Source organism: Lissotriton vulgaris, chromosome 9, assembly GCF_964263255.1.
Source record: "Lissotriton vulgaris chromosome 9, aLisVul1.2, whole genome shotgun sequence".
NCBI lineage: Eukaryota > Metazoa > Chordata > Amphibia > Caudata > Salamandridae > Lissotriton > Lissotriton vulgaris.
The window spans coordinates 395060471-395076329 of record NC_141697.1 but is presented as its reverse complement, the minus strand read 5'-3'; the positions used below and the strand labels follow the sequence as shown (position 1 = coordinate 395076329).

Here is a 15859-nt window from a genome sequence, read left to right as displayed (position 1 = left end):
TGGGTGAAAGGGGACACAGCGTGTCCAAGTTGCAGATTTCTGTGAAATTGTGTTTTATGGAGGCCGTAATCCTACTGTAGCTGCTGAAAGGATTTGAGTGTGGACCCCCACATTATGTCTCCCAAAACGGAAATCCCAATGTCGTCCCACCTACGGAAACCGACCAAAGTCGCGACTGGCTGGAGGTGTGTGCCCAGCTAAAGAGGCGTAGCACCGGTTAGCTTGCCCCACCAACCCATCTGTCGGACCACCCGCCTCCAGATCTGAATGACCGTCCTACAAGCCGGGGAAAGTTCTATCAGAGACGAGGAGCTATCTAAGAAGTGGAGCAGCGGGGTTTCGGCCATGAAGAGACGTTCCACAGGGAGTCGTCGGCGTAAAGTGCAACCCTATCTGAGCTCTCCGGAGACCAGTCAAGGCCCTGTAGGCCAGTGTCCAGGCGAGCCCAGGCGGCCAGGGGCACAATGGCTATTGCGAACATTGGAGAGAGCGGACAACCCTGCCTAGTGCCCCTCCGAATGGGGAAGGAGCAGTGGCCAGCCATCCAGACCGAAGCAGTAAGATCCGTATAAAGCAATTTCACATATGCCCTGAAGCGGCGACCCAAATCAACTGCCTCCAAGAGCTTAAAGAGGCACAGCTAACTTATACATTGTATGTTTTTATGCATGTTAAGCAGTAGGGCGACATACACAGTAATGTCCCCAAGTACTTACCTATCAGACTTTAGTGTTTCTGTTTTGGTATTTTTTTCCTCACATTGCTTGTAGCGACATTTTAGAAGCAGCAGATCACAAAGTAATGGCCTCACCTCAGTTTTAAGCAGTTGTTGATAATTGCCATTCCAAGAGACCAGTTTCCGGTCTTTCCCTCCACCCGATACGAGTGTGCCATCTCGCAGCATGCACAGGGCAAATATGCCACCTTCATGGGCTCCTTGGATGGCATGGCGGATCCTATTTGTACCTAGCAGAGCACAAAGAAAACACATTGAAAGATACAGCATGCAGTTCATGTTTCTCATGGAAGCCAATCCTACCGTTCTATTACCTACATGTAGTGCATAACACCTGCCAGCACTTATAGCCATGAAGGAAATTCATGCACTCAAACCCTTTGAGGATTGGAGGTGGCATAATCAAGTGAAATAAAATGTAAAATTATGAAAGGTTCTCATTAAAGCAGGAACAGTCTAGCAAAGAACAAGGACAATGAGGCCTATATCCATTCTCAATGTCCTCATGTGGCATATGCATGGTGAGCCGCTCTGTACAAATGCCTGGTAACTGTTTGGTGTTGGGTGTCCAGGGGAGATTAGAATCAGTGTCTGCATGGAAGGCTGGAACCAAGATTTACAGATGGGGAGGAGAGGGAGAAGGCTCATGAGGGAAGGCAGGGGAGGAGGAGAGTGGTGGTGGTGGGGGGGGGGGGGGGTTGAGATAGCAGCCTCCAGAACTGTGGCTATCGCGAGAGGTGTGGGATCAACACTAATGTAAGTTTTGCAGCCAATAGAGTACTATGATTCTTGAAGTTAACTGAACATCAGTTTTGTTAGGAGGGAGGTGGAGCTTCAAGAGAAGGCAAAATGGCAAAGTAGTGTCCAGAATAACTTTAGACATAGGGGACAATGCATTGAGGCATTTTTATCAAAGGGGCCCTCCGATAAGGAGTAGTTTCTTACCTGTAACTCCAGTTCTGTAGTAGGGGTATCTCGGTTATAGTCATAATCTAGTGAATAGTCCCGCCCATGTGCGTGGATCCCGGAGCAATTGAAATAGTCTCTTAAGTGGTCTTCTTCTGCAGTCCTGCATAGACACTTAAGCGAAAATGTAAGACAAATAATGCAGCCTGACGTTAACAAGGCTACATTGGCCAGCACTTCACCCTGAAGTGGAAAAGGATAGCCAAATAATATGTAAATGTACACATTTTACAGAGTTTCACACATATAGAAACTCCCCTTCACAAAAATCCTTTGTCATGATAGAGAGGAATGGTTGGACAGACAAGCCCCATAGGCTGCCATTATGTATCTGGAAAAGGGATACCGTGCCTTTAAGGAAACCTCCAGAGACCCTCTGTATCCCACTGTATCCCATGATGCACAGCCAAAGGCAAGTTTCTTTCAGTTCTTTTTGCTGGCTCCTGCTAGCAGGACCCTGGAGCATTGAGCTCTACCTTTATTGGTATAACTTCAATTTTTGGAGCTTTTTTGTGATATTTAGTGTTTCTCTTCCATTTGCTGTCTTTGTTGAGCAGCCAAACCAACTCTTTCTTGTCAAAATGCCAGCTTTAACAAGTGCCCCAAGTGTGGTATTATTTGGCTATCTTTTTCCACTTCAGGGTGAAGTGCTGGCCAATGTAGCCTTGTTAACGTCAGGGTGCATTGTTTGTCTTTCATTTTCTCTTAAGTGTCTATGCAGGACTGCAGAAGAAGACAACTTGAGAGACTATTTTGATTGCTCCGGGGTCCCTGCACATGGGCGGGACTATTCAAAGATTATGACTATACACACAAATTAACTCCTAAGCTTCTAGTTATTGTTTGTTGTTGGAGAATAGCAGGAATTCAGTTTTTGGTAGGTTCTAGCTTCAGGTAGGTGCTAGACATGAAGGTCTGAATAAGGTGGAGAAGAGAAGTCTTTCAAATAGGCCGTTTGAATGGTAATATTGTGGTGGCTGGTAGGAGGACTAAGCACAACACTGATAAAAGGCTATTTGTTTCTCAAAATGGGCCTACTAAAACTGTGATCCAGTCGGTATGGCAACACTTTGCAGCCAGTCCTACATAGGATATTTATATAGATGGTTGTAACAAAAGGAGGTTTAAAAGAGGTTAAACTATTAAGTTCAAATCAGAAATCAAATTTAAGTCCAGAATAAACAGCAAGCTAAACTAAACCCTTTGTCAAGGGTCACATTATAATTTGCAAATGACGACTTACAACAGACAACTCTGCAATAGTGTCAGTGGCAGGAATCAGAGTGTAAACGCCAAGACACATGCTATACCAACTATTTCAACTGAGAATCAATTGAATGTTCCCAGTATCACCAAACATTACCAGTGTTTTTGCGTATGGTCAACAAGAACTGCCTAATTCTACACCACAAAAACAATCTCAAAATCCCGCCATGCTACTAAATAACTGGTCAATGGTCCCGCAACAAGAAAAAAGGAGGTTATGAAATCATGTTTTGCATTACCTTTTCCCCAAACTAGGATGTTTCCATTCGAGTCTCCGGTAATTGTGTCACCATTTTCCGAAAATGTCACACACAGCACAAACTTAGGTTTTTCTTGTTTCTAAAAAAATTTCACATGAACATAGGAAGCTTTAGAATTCAGCGAGATCACTTATTATACAAACAAAACAACCTTGAAAGAAAATGAGCCTGTTATTTTTCTTGTACTCCAATTCTTTACACAGATAAAAGCGGATTTATTGAGACCATGATTTGAATTTTCTGTTATATTTTTAACTTTAAATCCACTGCATTTTGTTCGAAGTTTACAGATGGCTGAACTTAAGTTGTGGTTTTGAAATAAAAGTTGCTATTTTGGCTGAACTACGTCTCCATGCTATCCCAAATATGTAGAGGCTTTAGATTGTCTTAGAGCAGTGCCTTGGGAAGGGTTATGTGGGGCCATGACTTATATTTACCTTTAGGGCACGAGTTATAAATACTTGAGATACATTGTATTTCAGTGGTTTGAGTTAAAAACTTTATATTGCCACGGACATTGTCACCTAACGAGGTCATTTCAACCTTTGGTTCTCTCAGGAAACACAATATATATGTTATGTTATAGGTTTGTTGAGCGCAACAGCTGCCCCAGCAACGGGGCGTCCTGGCGCTAAGAACCATAGCACAACCTGTGAGGGGGGGGTGGGGGGGGAGAGAAAGTTTATAGATGTGGGAAGAGGTGAGTTTTGATTGCTTTGCGAAAAGCGGACAGGTTGTCGAGGCAACGGATGTGGAGGGGAAGGGAGTTCCAAAGTTCTGCTCCCAGCAGTCTGAAGGAGCGGCCCCCTATGCGGCAGAACTTCGTGCGGGGAACCACTACTAAGTGCTGCCCCGTAGAACGCAAATGGCGTTGGGGGGTGTAAGGTGTTAAAAGCGAGCGAAGGAGTTCGGGGCCCTCTATTTTCAGGATTTTAAAAGCCGTGGTCAGGGCTTTAAATTGGATGCGGGCTTCCACGGGAAGCCAGTGGAGTCTCTGTATGGTGGCTCTAGCAGAACACCTTCTGGGGAGGCCTACTATTGCTCTGGCCGCAGCGTTCTGTATTCGCTGGAACCGGATTGTCTCGGCTTTATTAGCGCCCGGGAGTAGGACGCTTGCGTAGTCTAATCTAGCCAGGATGGTGGATTGGACAATGAGCTGCAGTGTTTTGTGGTCAAAGAAGCCTAGAATAGGATTGAGGCTTCTCAGCAGCCCGATGCAGGTAGCCGCTACTTTTTTTGTATGAGTCTGATAGTTCAGTGCGGAGTCGAGCCATACACCCAAGTTTTTGACCAAAGATTTGGGAGGGGTGGTAGGGCCCAACAGGGGGGCCACCAGTGGTCGTTCCAGCAGCTAGGGTTCTTGCCTAGGAGTAGCACCTCGGTTTTCCCTGCATTCAGTTGTAAGCAGTTTGCAGTCATCCAGTTGGCGACTGCGGCAAGTCCATCCCTAAATCTTGTGGCGGAAGTGGAGGGCGTCTCCGTCAGGGTGATTACCAGCTGTGTGTCGTCGGCGTACGACACCAGCGTGAGACCCCATTCCCTGGCCACTGCCGCAAAGGGCTGCATGTACAGATTAAAAAGGGATGGACTGAGGGAAGAGCCCTGCGGGACTCCCTGGCCTATAGTCTGAGGTTGGGAAATAAATGGGGAGGGCTGACACACGGAAGGACCTGTCCGTAAGGAACTATCGGAACCACTCAAGTGCCAGTTCCTGGATTCCAATACTTTCCAAACGGCTTAGAAGGATATTATGGGAAACCGTGTCAAAGGCTGTGCTGAGATCGAGTAGTATCAGCGCAGCACTCTGACCGGAGTCCATAATCTTCCGGAGGTGTTCGGTGGTGGAAAGAAGGGCAGACTCCGTACTGTGCCAAGGCCTAAACCCATGTTGGGAGGGGTCTAAGATGTTATTTTCTGCTAAGTGGTTCATGAGTACTGTATTAGCGTGGGTCTCTGCCAGTTTGGATACCCAGGGGAGCAGTGATACAGGCCTATAGTTCTCCGGTTTAGTGGGGTCTAGGGTGGGTTTCTTGATAATAGGATTTACCCATGCTTGTTTCCAACAGGTGGGTACTGTAGCCGATGAAAAGGAAAGATTGAGAAGTGTGGCCAGCGAGGGGAGAAAAAAAGTCTAAGGCTCCTAAAAAATAAGCTGGTCTCATGGGATCAGAGGGGGCACCAGATTTCACCTTTCTGCAAAATTTAGCTAGGTCCTCGTGAGAGATAGCTGGCAGATGGGTGAGCCTGGGTCCCTTCAAGGGGCAGTTAGGAGGGCTGGTGTGGACGGAGGGGTTTTGTGAGAAGGAATTGTAAATTTTCATTACCTTATCAGTAAAGAACGTGGCAAGGTCTTCGCACTGTTGGGTGGATGAAATAAACGAGGCAGGGTTGCCCCCGGTTTGTAGCTTTGAACTCATTTTAAAAAAATTTTGTGGGGTTGGAGCTGGAGTCGATTTCCATGGCATAGAAGGAAGCGCGGGCAGTGCGTATAGCTTTGTGATATATTTTGAGTGAGGTCAGATAAGAGTTTTTGTCCTAGTCCTTGTATTCTTTCCTCCATTGGCGTTCCGCTCTTTTGCATTTTTTTTCTCAATGTTTTTAGGTTTTCGTCATACCATGGATTAGATGGGGTAATAAGTCCTCTAGTCCATTTGGCCGGTATGAGAGTATCAATTCCTTTGGTAATCCACTCTTGGAATGTGGCATATGACGCATTAACGTCGTTTGTGATTTCAAAGTTAGGTTCTCCTAAGCTGGCCGGAAAGTCCAAATTCTGGAGTTTGTGCCAGGGTCGTTTGAGGCAAGAAGTAGGCATCGCCCTGTTGGGTTGGGTAGCGACCGAGGTCGCGACTGTGACGAGGAAGTGGTCCGTCAAACCCATGGGTTTAGGTGGATCCGCTCTGGCTCCCGGGATATTGGTAAAGACCGGGTCAAGTAGGTGCCCGGCAGAGTGGGTAGAAGATTGCATAAGGGGGGTTAGTGGCAAGGCTGTTAGGTCAGCCAGGAGGTTGCTGATGATTGGATCCGAAATGGTATCAAAATGAAGGTTTAAATCCCCTAAGATCGTAAAATTAGCGGAGCTAGCGACCAACGCATGAGCTGACTCTAGGAGCTCCTCAATGAATTTGGAGGAAGGTCCCGGGGGTCTATAGATAAAAAGGCCAGATAAGGAAAAGTGGGGGCTAATGGTGATTTTAAAACGGGCACATTCACATACCGTAATGTTTTCCTTTAAGAAAGAGCAAGAGTAAGATGTTCTATAAATGGCGGCAATGCCGCCTCCTCTAGAGTCTCTGTTAATGGAGGTCATAGAGAACCCCTCCGGTAACGTTAGATTAGGAATGCTAGTCCGTTCGTCCTTGAGCCAGGTTTCACTTAACATAATGTCTGGGTTTTCGTCTACCAGTAGAGTTTTTACCTCCGCATGGTGTTTAACCAGGGACCTGACATTTAGTTGGGAAATAGTGAGCGAGGTCTGGTTCCTTCTGATGGCTTTGTGTCGGGTTAGTTGTGGCTCAGGGATGCACAAGTTACAGCACACACACACACACACAAATATATATAAACACATATACACACACACATATACACACACACATATACACACACACACATCCATATATATATATATATATACACACACACATCTATATATACACAAACATCTATATATACACACACACACATACATCTACATACATCCACATACATATATAGCAGTAGGGGATAAGAAAATCTGACGCAGCCTAACAGTACTGTTAAATCTAGGTCTCTTCTAGAGACCAAGGCTTAATTCAGAGGGCAGTATGGAGTGAGACTCAATAACTGCATGAGACTCAGTCCACACCATGTACTTGCTTCGATCCCCCTACATCCTCTGTATACCACTTCTCCGACCCCACTCTGCTAGCATCAATGCGGCTCCGCCACATCACACTCCATCCATTTTGGCCCCTGGGAAGATCCTTGTGAGTACCCATTTTCTGAGGGATAGGCTACCTCTCTTATAAATGACCTGTAGTCATACCCCAAGGCTCGTGCCTGCTGATCAGTATCGTTGCTCAGTATAGTTACTCATTATTGTTACTCTCCAGTACAGTTAGTTCTTTGTATAAAGCACTGCATACTTAAAGGGATAGCAGATCACTGCAAATGTCATTCTAGTGATCTGTGTACAAACTTAAGTTATGATAAATTACTGCTAAGGAAATTTACACCTGGGAATACATTTGGGAAGTAAAAGGCAGAAATAAACGTGCATCATGTGTGCGGTTTAAGAAACTTCAGGTTTTCTGAGAGCCACCCCACCCTTATTGTGTCAGTATCTATGTCTTCCCCTTAATAGCCCACCCCACCTTCCAGGGACACCTTAATTGAACGTGGATGTGTGTAGTTCATCATACTGGCCTCTGCTGGCAAAAAGAAGCTTTAAAAATGACACAGCCATATACTTACTAGAAATTGCAACAGCTTTAGATCACTGTATTGCCACTTCAGTATCAACAACCTCTCGTTTTTTGACCGAATACATAATTGACAATAATGCAAAAATGTTCACCTCAAATATTCCTTGTTTTTTCACAAGCAAATTCCCATCTAACGTCCAGAAGTAGAGATGTGATTTTCCACAGGTAACAATTATATTAGTGTCTGTTGGGTGAAAATCTGCACTAAACACTGCCTCGTTCGAACACTAAAAAAGGGAAAGAAAAAAACATACAATGATACTTTGGTACACGTGTTTTCAAATGTAAGGATAGAGAATTAGTCAGCAACTTATTTAAACCAAAGAAATTCTTGATAGTTGGAGACATTCTCATCATAACTAACTTTGTAGGAGAGTTCAGGATTCAAAATCCAACCCATCAGACCCACGTCACCTCGGTCTTCATATTCCAGCCCACCGCATGAATAGCCTTAGAGTAGACGATAGACCCCCGCATGGAAAGCCTTAGACGATAAACAATGAAAACAGGCTTTCGAAAGAAAACTTGGGGCCAGATTTACAGTAACTGAAAATCCTCATTTCTGGATGAAGTGCTGAATGAGGAGGAAGAGTCCGGAGATGGTCATTTCTCCACTACACAGCTAGTGTGATTGAACAAATTCCTTAGGTGAACTCCAGACCGGATTTAATACTTTTCCAGATATCCCCTTAAAATAATGCCAGTGCAAATTGCATGCTCTATTGACGTTTTCAATTCTAAATTTGTTTAAATAATTTAAACGAGTCTTGAACTCTCCATAGACTAATATTAAATCGGGTAACGGTGTCCATGTTGTATATTTCAGGATGACCTTACGGTTTATTCAAGTAGATGTACAACAATCAAATGAGCGTTATAAACTTACCTATTTTTATGGTAAAAAAAAAAAATAAAGGCTCGTAGGAGGTTTAAACAGCAAAAGGTGACAAAATATATTCTGGCCTTACTTTACTTACCATACAGTATGCATAAGTAATAGTAACAAGTGGGAAAGCAATGCACATGACAGGGGAGGGAGTAAGGCCCATTAAGTCGATGTGAGTGCACATTAGGAGAGGGGACTTTTAAACCTGCACATACATTTATGTTCCTAATGGCAGATTAAACACATTACAGTTTTAAATCGGTTTACGTTTGTCCATTGTGTGCAACACAAATAATTAAAACCAGTATATGGTGACTTATGAACATTCCCAACATGCCTATTCTTTTATTCCAATTTGTTTTTTTTAATTTAATTAAGGAAAAGCATGAAATATGGTTGCATAGGAGGTTAACTAACACCTTGTATCCAACAACCTACATTCTGCGAGAAAGCGGCAAACTTTGCAGGGGTGTTTCACCATAATCCTGTCAAAATGCATACAGGAACTCTGTACTAGATACAATCTTGAGCCCATTCTTTAAGAGGTGTGTGACCCTGATGTCACCAGTGAGGCAAACATGCTCTCTCAGGGGTGTGATGATTACCATTCTTCACACCTACCTACTCACCTCGGGCTTGAATTTCAGCTACAAATTTATTACAAGATTTTTTTTTTCCCCAGCTGGGTTCTTTTTCTTTTTAAAAGTTACAATCAAATTAAGGTGCAGTAAAGGGCATAGTGTCCATCACACATGAACAGCGATGAACAGCCAGATGACCCTGCCTCAGCCCTTCCTTCACACTTACCAAAACTGTAAGCAGGTCTGATTAGCAGACACAAGCAATATGCTTCCTAAATTGAAGTAAAACAATCACACACATTTTCTGATGTCGATACCTTCACATCGGCTAACTTTTCTTCCTTCTGCCAGTCCCAGACGGAGAGCACGTGATCATTGGAATCATCAACTGCACAAAGGTTACCGCCTCCATTCTAGAAGAAAGCATGACATGCCTGAAGTTAAAGTGGACATATGTAAAATAAGACATTGTGAACAATAAAAAAAAAAATAAATCTTGAAGCTGTGCCTGGGCAGCCCTTAAACATGAAACCACCCATCTGAAACTATCCCTCTTGGGTGCGAGCAGTTTTTATTTTCATCTACGAGACTGCAGTAATGCAGGTGTTGATCAAAATGTTTTCCTACCACTGATCAATGGGGTCAGGCTCAATGTTTCACAGTTCATTGGTTTAAGAATGGTACCATTGGTAACACTGGTTTCTTCTGGCTCAAGCCGCCATTCAGTGATGTAACTAATATACTGAAATGCATTTCGAAGAATTCATATATGTAGGGATGCACTTATCACACAAAATAATTTTAAAATGTGTTTTGCAAAAACATATGCTAATAAAAACTAATCATTTGTGAACTTCATACTTTCCCAGACTAACAAATTACTTCAGGAGCAATGCTGGTTCCTGACTGTTTCATGACTTTACACTACTATAGCGGGGTCAAAGGTAGTTCAGCGCCTACAGTATCTGCATTGTAAATTACAGGAGACATCAGAACGATGACCCAGTTACTAGCAACTCTGCTTCAGGTGTTCTAGCCAGAGGACGGGCCATGAAAGTCTGTCGCCCTGGACCATTTTGATGGACAACTGCATCCACTGACCTAGCAATGGGTGACGGCCATGATCAGCATAACTATGTGAGATAAATAATAACGGGCGGCCCAGGCTTGCCTTGCCCTTTAAGCTTAAGGTAGTCTCAGCATTTTGTCTCTACGGAGTCCCTCAGTGGAGGGCAGAGGCAGCCGCAACAGTCTTGGTGGTATAGCGGATATAGATATCCTCAAAATGCCTACACGGCTCCTTTACAGCAGGAGCTTTGGCAAATAATACAAAAACACACAATGAAGGTGCAGGTGTATCATAAAAAATATGGCATCATATTCTCAAAGCAAAATTAAAGGACTTCTTTGTGCATTCTAACTTCATGTCGAGGTGTTTTAAATTACCACTAAGAGTGAAAGTGATTGAGTTTGCGTGTGAGCGCGCATGTCCTAAAGTTGTAGTTTTAACAGGTCTCACTTGTTGTTCCACCCAGCGGAGGTTATTAAATAGAGTACCCCTGAACATCAATTACATATATCCATCCGGTGATGCAAATGTTTATGCTTTTTTTACGATCTAATCTCAAGATATTATTTAGGCACTGGCCAATGTGTTCAGAATAATGTGCTTCAGTTTGTAGGAAAGCAATACACTTAACAGACTCGGCAATGACAGGAGTGTGCTATGCCAGCTGACAGCCCAAGTACAGAATGAAATGCTGCGGGCAAAGGCACTTGCAAGTTATTGAGGAGAAAGGCGACTGTCAGTTAGTGATTCACATCTGCGCGCTCACACTGTCCAATGAGAAGACTCCATCCGCAAAGGCAAACGCTTCAATCAGGGAGTCTTGCCTCTGCTCTGGTCAGCTGCCTCGTCAGCAAGTCATTTCTCAGAGAAATTGAAAGTCCAAACTTGCTTAGTGAAACACCTTGGTGAATACATTTTGCTGAACAAAATTAGGATGAGGCGATATAGCTCCCCGATGAGGGCACGTCTTGGCCAGCCAGATGATCCTACAATGCCAAGTCTTTGGAAAGTGCCACTTGCACACCTTTTGATCCAACAAAGCTGGTACATGTTCCATCAAACATTTAGACTTTTTTTTTCCCCTGGAGACTTCCAGAACGAATCCAGTTCAAGATGAATCTATATTGGAAGAAGCTCCCTACAATTCAATAAGCCCTTCTACAAAGTCTTCCCAGAAGCCGGTGAAATCACCCGTAGTCTTAACCTAGACCTCTTTAAACCTAGTCCGCTTCAGGCGCACCGCTGGCAGGTTCTCCCAGTGCAACTGGTCTAAACTGGCCCGAGGACCGGGTCTGTTAACTGGCTGCCCCAGCTATTGGAATGAGGATCTTGAGGGCTAAGACTGAAAAGGAACTGCTTCCAGGTGCAGGCTGGGATTCTATGAGCACAGCAGGATCGAACGTTGAATTCCTACACTTATTTTCAGGCTGGCTTCAAAATACAGAGGACCAAGATAGATGTATTAAGAGATTAACTGGTATGCTATTGCCACGTGACCTGAATACAATTCCTTTAATGTGCCAATTCACACTCACATGTTTACTGCAGAGCGATGTAGTTTCTATTCGGAGACAGCATGTTGCTGCCATGCGATCCTCTCAGGATGGCTTGGAAGCAAAATCGCACATCACTTTGCGGTACCAATTCATGTTCCATAACTCCCATATACCCACACTAAAATCTGATTGAAAGATTGCCTTTTTTGGCCCACATTGTCCCTAGTATATGAGTTTCATAATCTCCACCGGTTGCATTTCTTCTTGAATCCAAATTAAGAACTAATTTATATTTATTCCTATGGGGCATTGCTCAAATAAGGAAGTTAGGCATCAGTGCATTTTTCTTCCGGTGCACAATAGAAATATTGTGCTCTACAATTTTATGGATGACTGGGATGTAAGATGCAGGGTGGCCTGTATATTTTTCTGTTGCCTTAAAACTGCCCAACTATTAATACGTTAGCACTGTTTATTGCAAGAATGATGCATTAACAGCTGAGCAAGTGGGTTCCATAGTAGAAGGGACTGCACCAGGAGAGTAAGTACGACCATTTTAACACAACATATATAGCTAAAGACTCTTTAAAAAGTCAAACTCATGAGCGGTCAGAAATCCATAAATTAAAAAAAAAACTCATTATGCAAATGATAGACACGAGATTTTAAGATTTTTAAGCTCACCATTAGGTCTTGCCTTCCTTTATTTTGTTTTTTTCTTGGCTTTGCTCAGCTGACAAGGTTCACTAAAGGGGAAACCCCTGAGTGATGGCAGCCAATGCTTTCTCATCCCAAATGATGTGCTGACGGGCTGTGTTGGTTACAGCCCACAGACTCTTTGGAAAAGGTGTGTCCAGTTTCCTGTAACTGGTATCCCCTGATGATCATGGCATGTGGGATCAGTCTGTTATTAAAACAAAAAACAGAGTGTATTGCTGCACAAGATAGTGTTTCTCCTGCAGGTTTCCATAGTTCATGGGTCACTATGCTGTGGACTCCCTCTCTGAAAGAAGTCCTACCTGTCGGGCAGTATAGCTGGCCATCTTATCCATTTGTATGGTTTCTCTGCTGAATGAAAGCAATGCCAGACCTTCCGCCCATGTAACTTCACTCTCCGATAATGGAGCTCTTCCCTTTGGCTCTACTGGAGGTAAGGTCACAAAGGGGATTTAACCGGTTTCAACCAATCGGACACCAGAGTCCCGCCTCAAACCCCCCTGAAAAACAGAAGACAAATAAGGGAGATTCACTTCTCAACTGGGAGAAGAACCCAACTGAGGGACTGAACCCAACGGAGGGACCTGAAAGTGTTTGCGTCTTCACAACCTTGATGTGGGGTCTGGTCCTCTTGACTAGATCTGGCTGTCCTGATTCAGTAAACACATCTTTAGCTATTTTGTTTGTAGAGGCGTCACTGTCAGTTGGCTCCTAACCCGAAGGTCCAGATTCCATTTTGGAATGGTGCAGCCTTTCACCCAGTCCCTTTGCTTCTTCCATTACTGGCAAAACAGGATCATGATTGGCCATTTTCAATATACAGGCCCAAGTCTGATACCCGTGGTATCATAGTTTGTGTTGACAACTAGTCCTACATCGACCCAACAGTAAAGACATGGAGATACGTTAGGCCATTAACCAGTCTCTAAAGAACCTGAGCTATGTCCTGCCAGGACACCAGATCTCTGTTGGGTCACAGCCCAGAGCACTTCCGCCCTTCAGGATAGGAGCCTCCTTCTTACCAGTCGATCATGAATCGTCCCCCGTATCTCGCCAACTGTCCAGCATTCTGTGGCTACTCCGCCAGGTTTATGCTACACAAATAAAACTACATACATACAAACACATGCAGATATATAGTGCACAGTAATCCATGCCACTACGAGTACCTCGCACTAGCTTAGATCCAACACATGCTTACTAGGCATACCATAATTTTGGGGGATTACAACAAGGTTGCAGAAAGCTCACAGCTGCCCTGTAAATCGCCTGGGGCACCTGGGGTCCCATATGTAGCTGTGCCAAAGTCAAAAAGATTGAAGAAACCAAAATAGGAAAGTTGGGATTTAGAGTTATACTCGTTAGTTTGTTTCAGTGTTTAGGAGCCATAACAGAGGAGCTCTTTTCTACTAATTCGTGAATAATGTCAAAGCACTGTACGGTTCACCATCGTATTGCTAAGTTCTACCACGTTCATCTGCGAATCTTACAAAAATGCAACCAGCTATTGCAACAACTTTACCAATGGCTCAAAATGCATTTCCTTATCCTCCCTCTAGATATTGACAGCTTGACAGTGCTGGTTGAAGACGCCACATCTCAGTGCTGTTCCAGAGGCACTGGCTGCTTAAGGGTCGGAGCAATATTTTTTAAGGCACTGTGCATCACTGGCAAGTTATTATATAAAACGCGTCTGGCTACAACACGACTTTAGCAAGTGTTAATTGGACTGTATCATTCTGATGCCTACTTTTCATCTATAGCTGTTTTTATTCAGCTCAGAGCCCCTGATAGTAGTGGAATGTTTTACAAAACCAGATCAAATTCATTAAAGGCCACGCACGTTCTAATGAGATATCCACATCAATTACTTTGCCCTAACATTCTTCTCGAGGCCTCCTAAGTGCAAGTACAGAAATTATGGAAATCTCTGGCTTTGGCGTTTGAAATGTGCATAGACAATAACATACATGTCCAATACGGCGGTGGCTTTATTGCTTGAAGGAGCTAGTAAACTGGATCATTCGTTCACGTTTGAATGAATAAGGTGAACATGAGATTTTGGATTCTTATGTACACTACAAGGCTATCCAATTGGTTCTTTGACTAATAGGTTAATTCCAGCGTATGCCCTTTTTCCTTTACTTATGTGATTGTTAAAACTGATCATTAACTACATAATAATTCACCATACGCTGAATTATGACCTCACATTACATCACTGATGACATGTTCTAGGGCATCATTTATGACATCACGGATGACCTCCCCAGGGCACAGGTACAAAATGGAGGGAGGGGGGGCACATGCCCCAACTCCTGGAGCCCAGGGCAAGGTATGTCTTCTCCCACCCAGAGGGAGCTTTAAAAATGTTCACGCCGGGTGGACGAAGATTTTTGTCTCCCTGTTTGCGCGCTTGTGAGCAGGGAAACCAATGGCTCCCACACCATTTAGGGAGTCTGCTGGGGCTGTGAGGCCTGGGGCTTACCCCAGGGCCCCCAATGTGCTGCTGTGGGTGCCCCTCATGGGCCTATAGAGAGGCCCCAGAGATGGGGTCCCAGGATTCACAATAGGTTCAGGAGTGGGGGGCGGGCTTGTGGCACCCACTCCTATTTAATTGGAAAGTGGTCCTGGGGGATGGGATCCCTGGGGCATATTAAGGCTGGGGAGGTGAGCCAGTGGCCCCAAGGCCAACCCTACGCCGCAAATGCTGAAGATCATTTGCAGCATGGAGGTGGGCGGCTGCCTGCAGGGCTTGGACGCAAAGTGTGGCTGCAAGCCTGGGTTCAATCCATGCCGCGCATGACCAAAGGCCATACACTGTTGGTTTGGCTGCCTCTGAGCGGGTTTACCGTCGGCTGTGCGCAATGTGGGACTGGCAGACTGTGGTGGGTGGTAACACAGGACCTGGCTGCAAGCTAAGCCTTGCGGCAAACTTATGTCACACACCTCCAAAGGCTGTGGTCAGTATGGCGGTGCCTGAGAAGTTATACGTTTAAAAAAAAAAAGTAAAGTAAAATATAATAATCCCAACTTATACGGTCACTTTAACGTTTGGTTACAATATATATATATATATATATATATATATATATATATATATCCTACTGGCGGTCGCCAGTAGGTATTTATAGTTAGGATTTTTTCTCTATGGGACTTTTGAAAATCCTATGTCTAATAGCTTTGGCGTTTGTGCACGGAATCTGCAGAAATTTTCAGGCAAATGGCACATTTTGTTTGAGCAGCCCCTGAAAATTTGGAAGGGTTTCGTCAAGGGGGGCCGAGAAAAAAGGGGGGTCCCAAAACGCGTTTTTCCCATTCATTTTTCCATAGGGCGTTTGGCCTCACTTTTAGCTCGAACGGCTGAATGGATTTGCACGAAACTTGGCAAAATTGTAGGGACTGTTAGCCCGATG

General features: G+C 44.3%; 1 protein-coding gene across 16 annotated transcripts in view; it reads right to left on the bottom strand.

Moving 5' to 3' along the window:
• EML1 (EMAP like 1) overlaps window positions 1-15859 on the bottom strand; it is an 899863-nt gene that overhangs the window by 94152 nt on the left and 789852 nt on the right. For all 16 annotated transcript variants that reach the window (XM_086937774.1, XM_086937770.1, XM_086937771.1 and 13 more), the window contains 4 exons: window positions 9479-9574; window positions 7787-7921; window positions 3208-3307; window positions 812-966 (listed from right to left, as the gene is read on the bottom strand). In XM_086937774.1, coding sequence (XP_086793900.1) covers window positions 812-966; window positions 3208-3307; window positions 7787-7921; window positions 9479-9574 — 486 coding nt within the window. The remainder of the gene's footprint in view (window positions 1-811; window positions 967-3207; window positions 3308-7786; window positions 7922-9478; window positions 9575-15859) is intronic.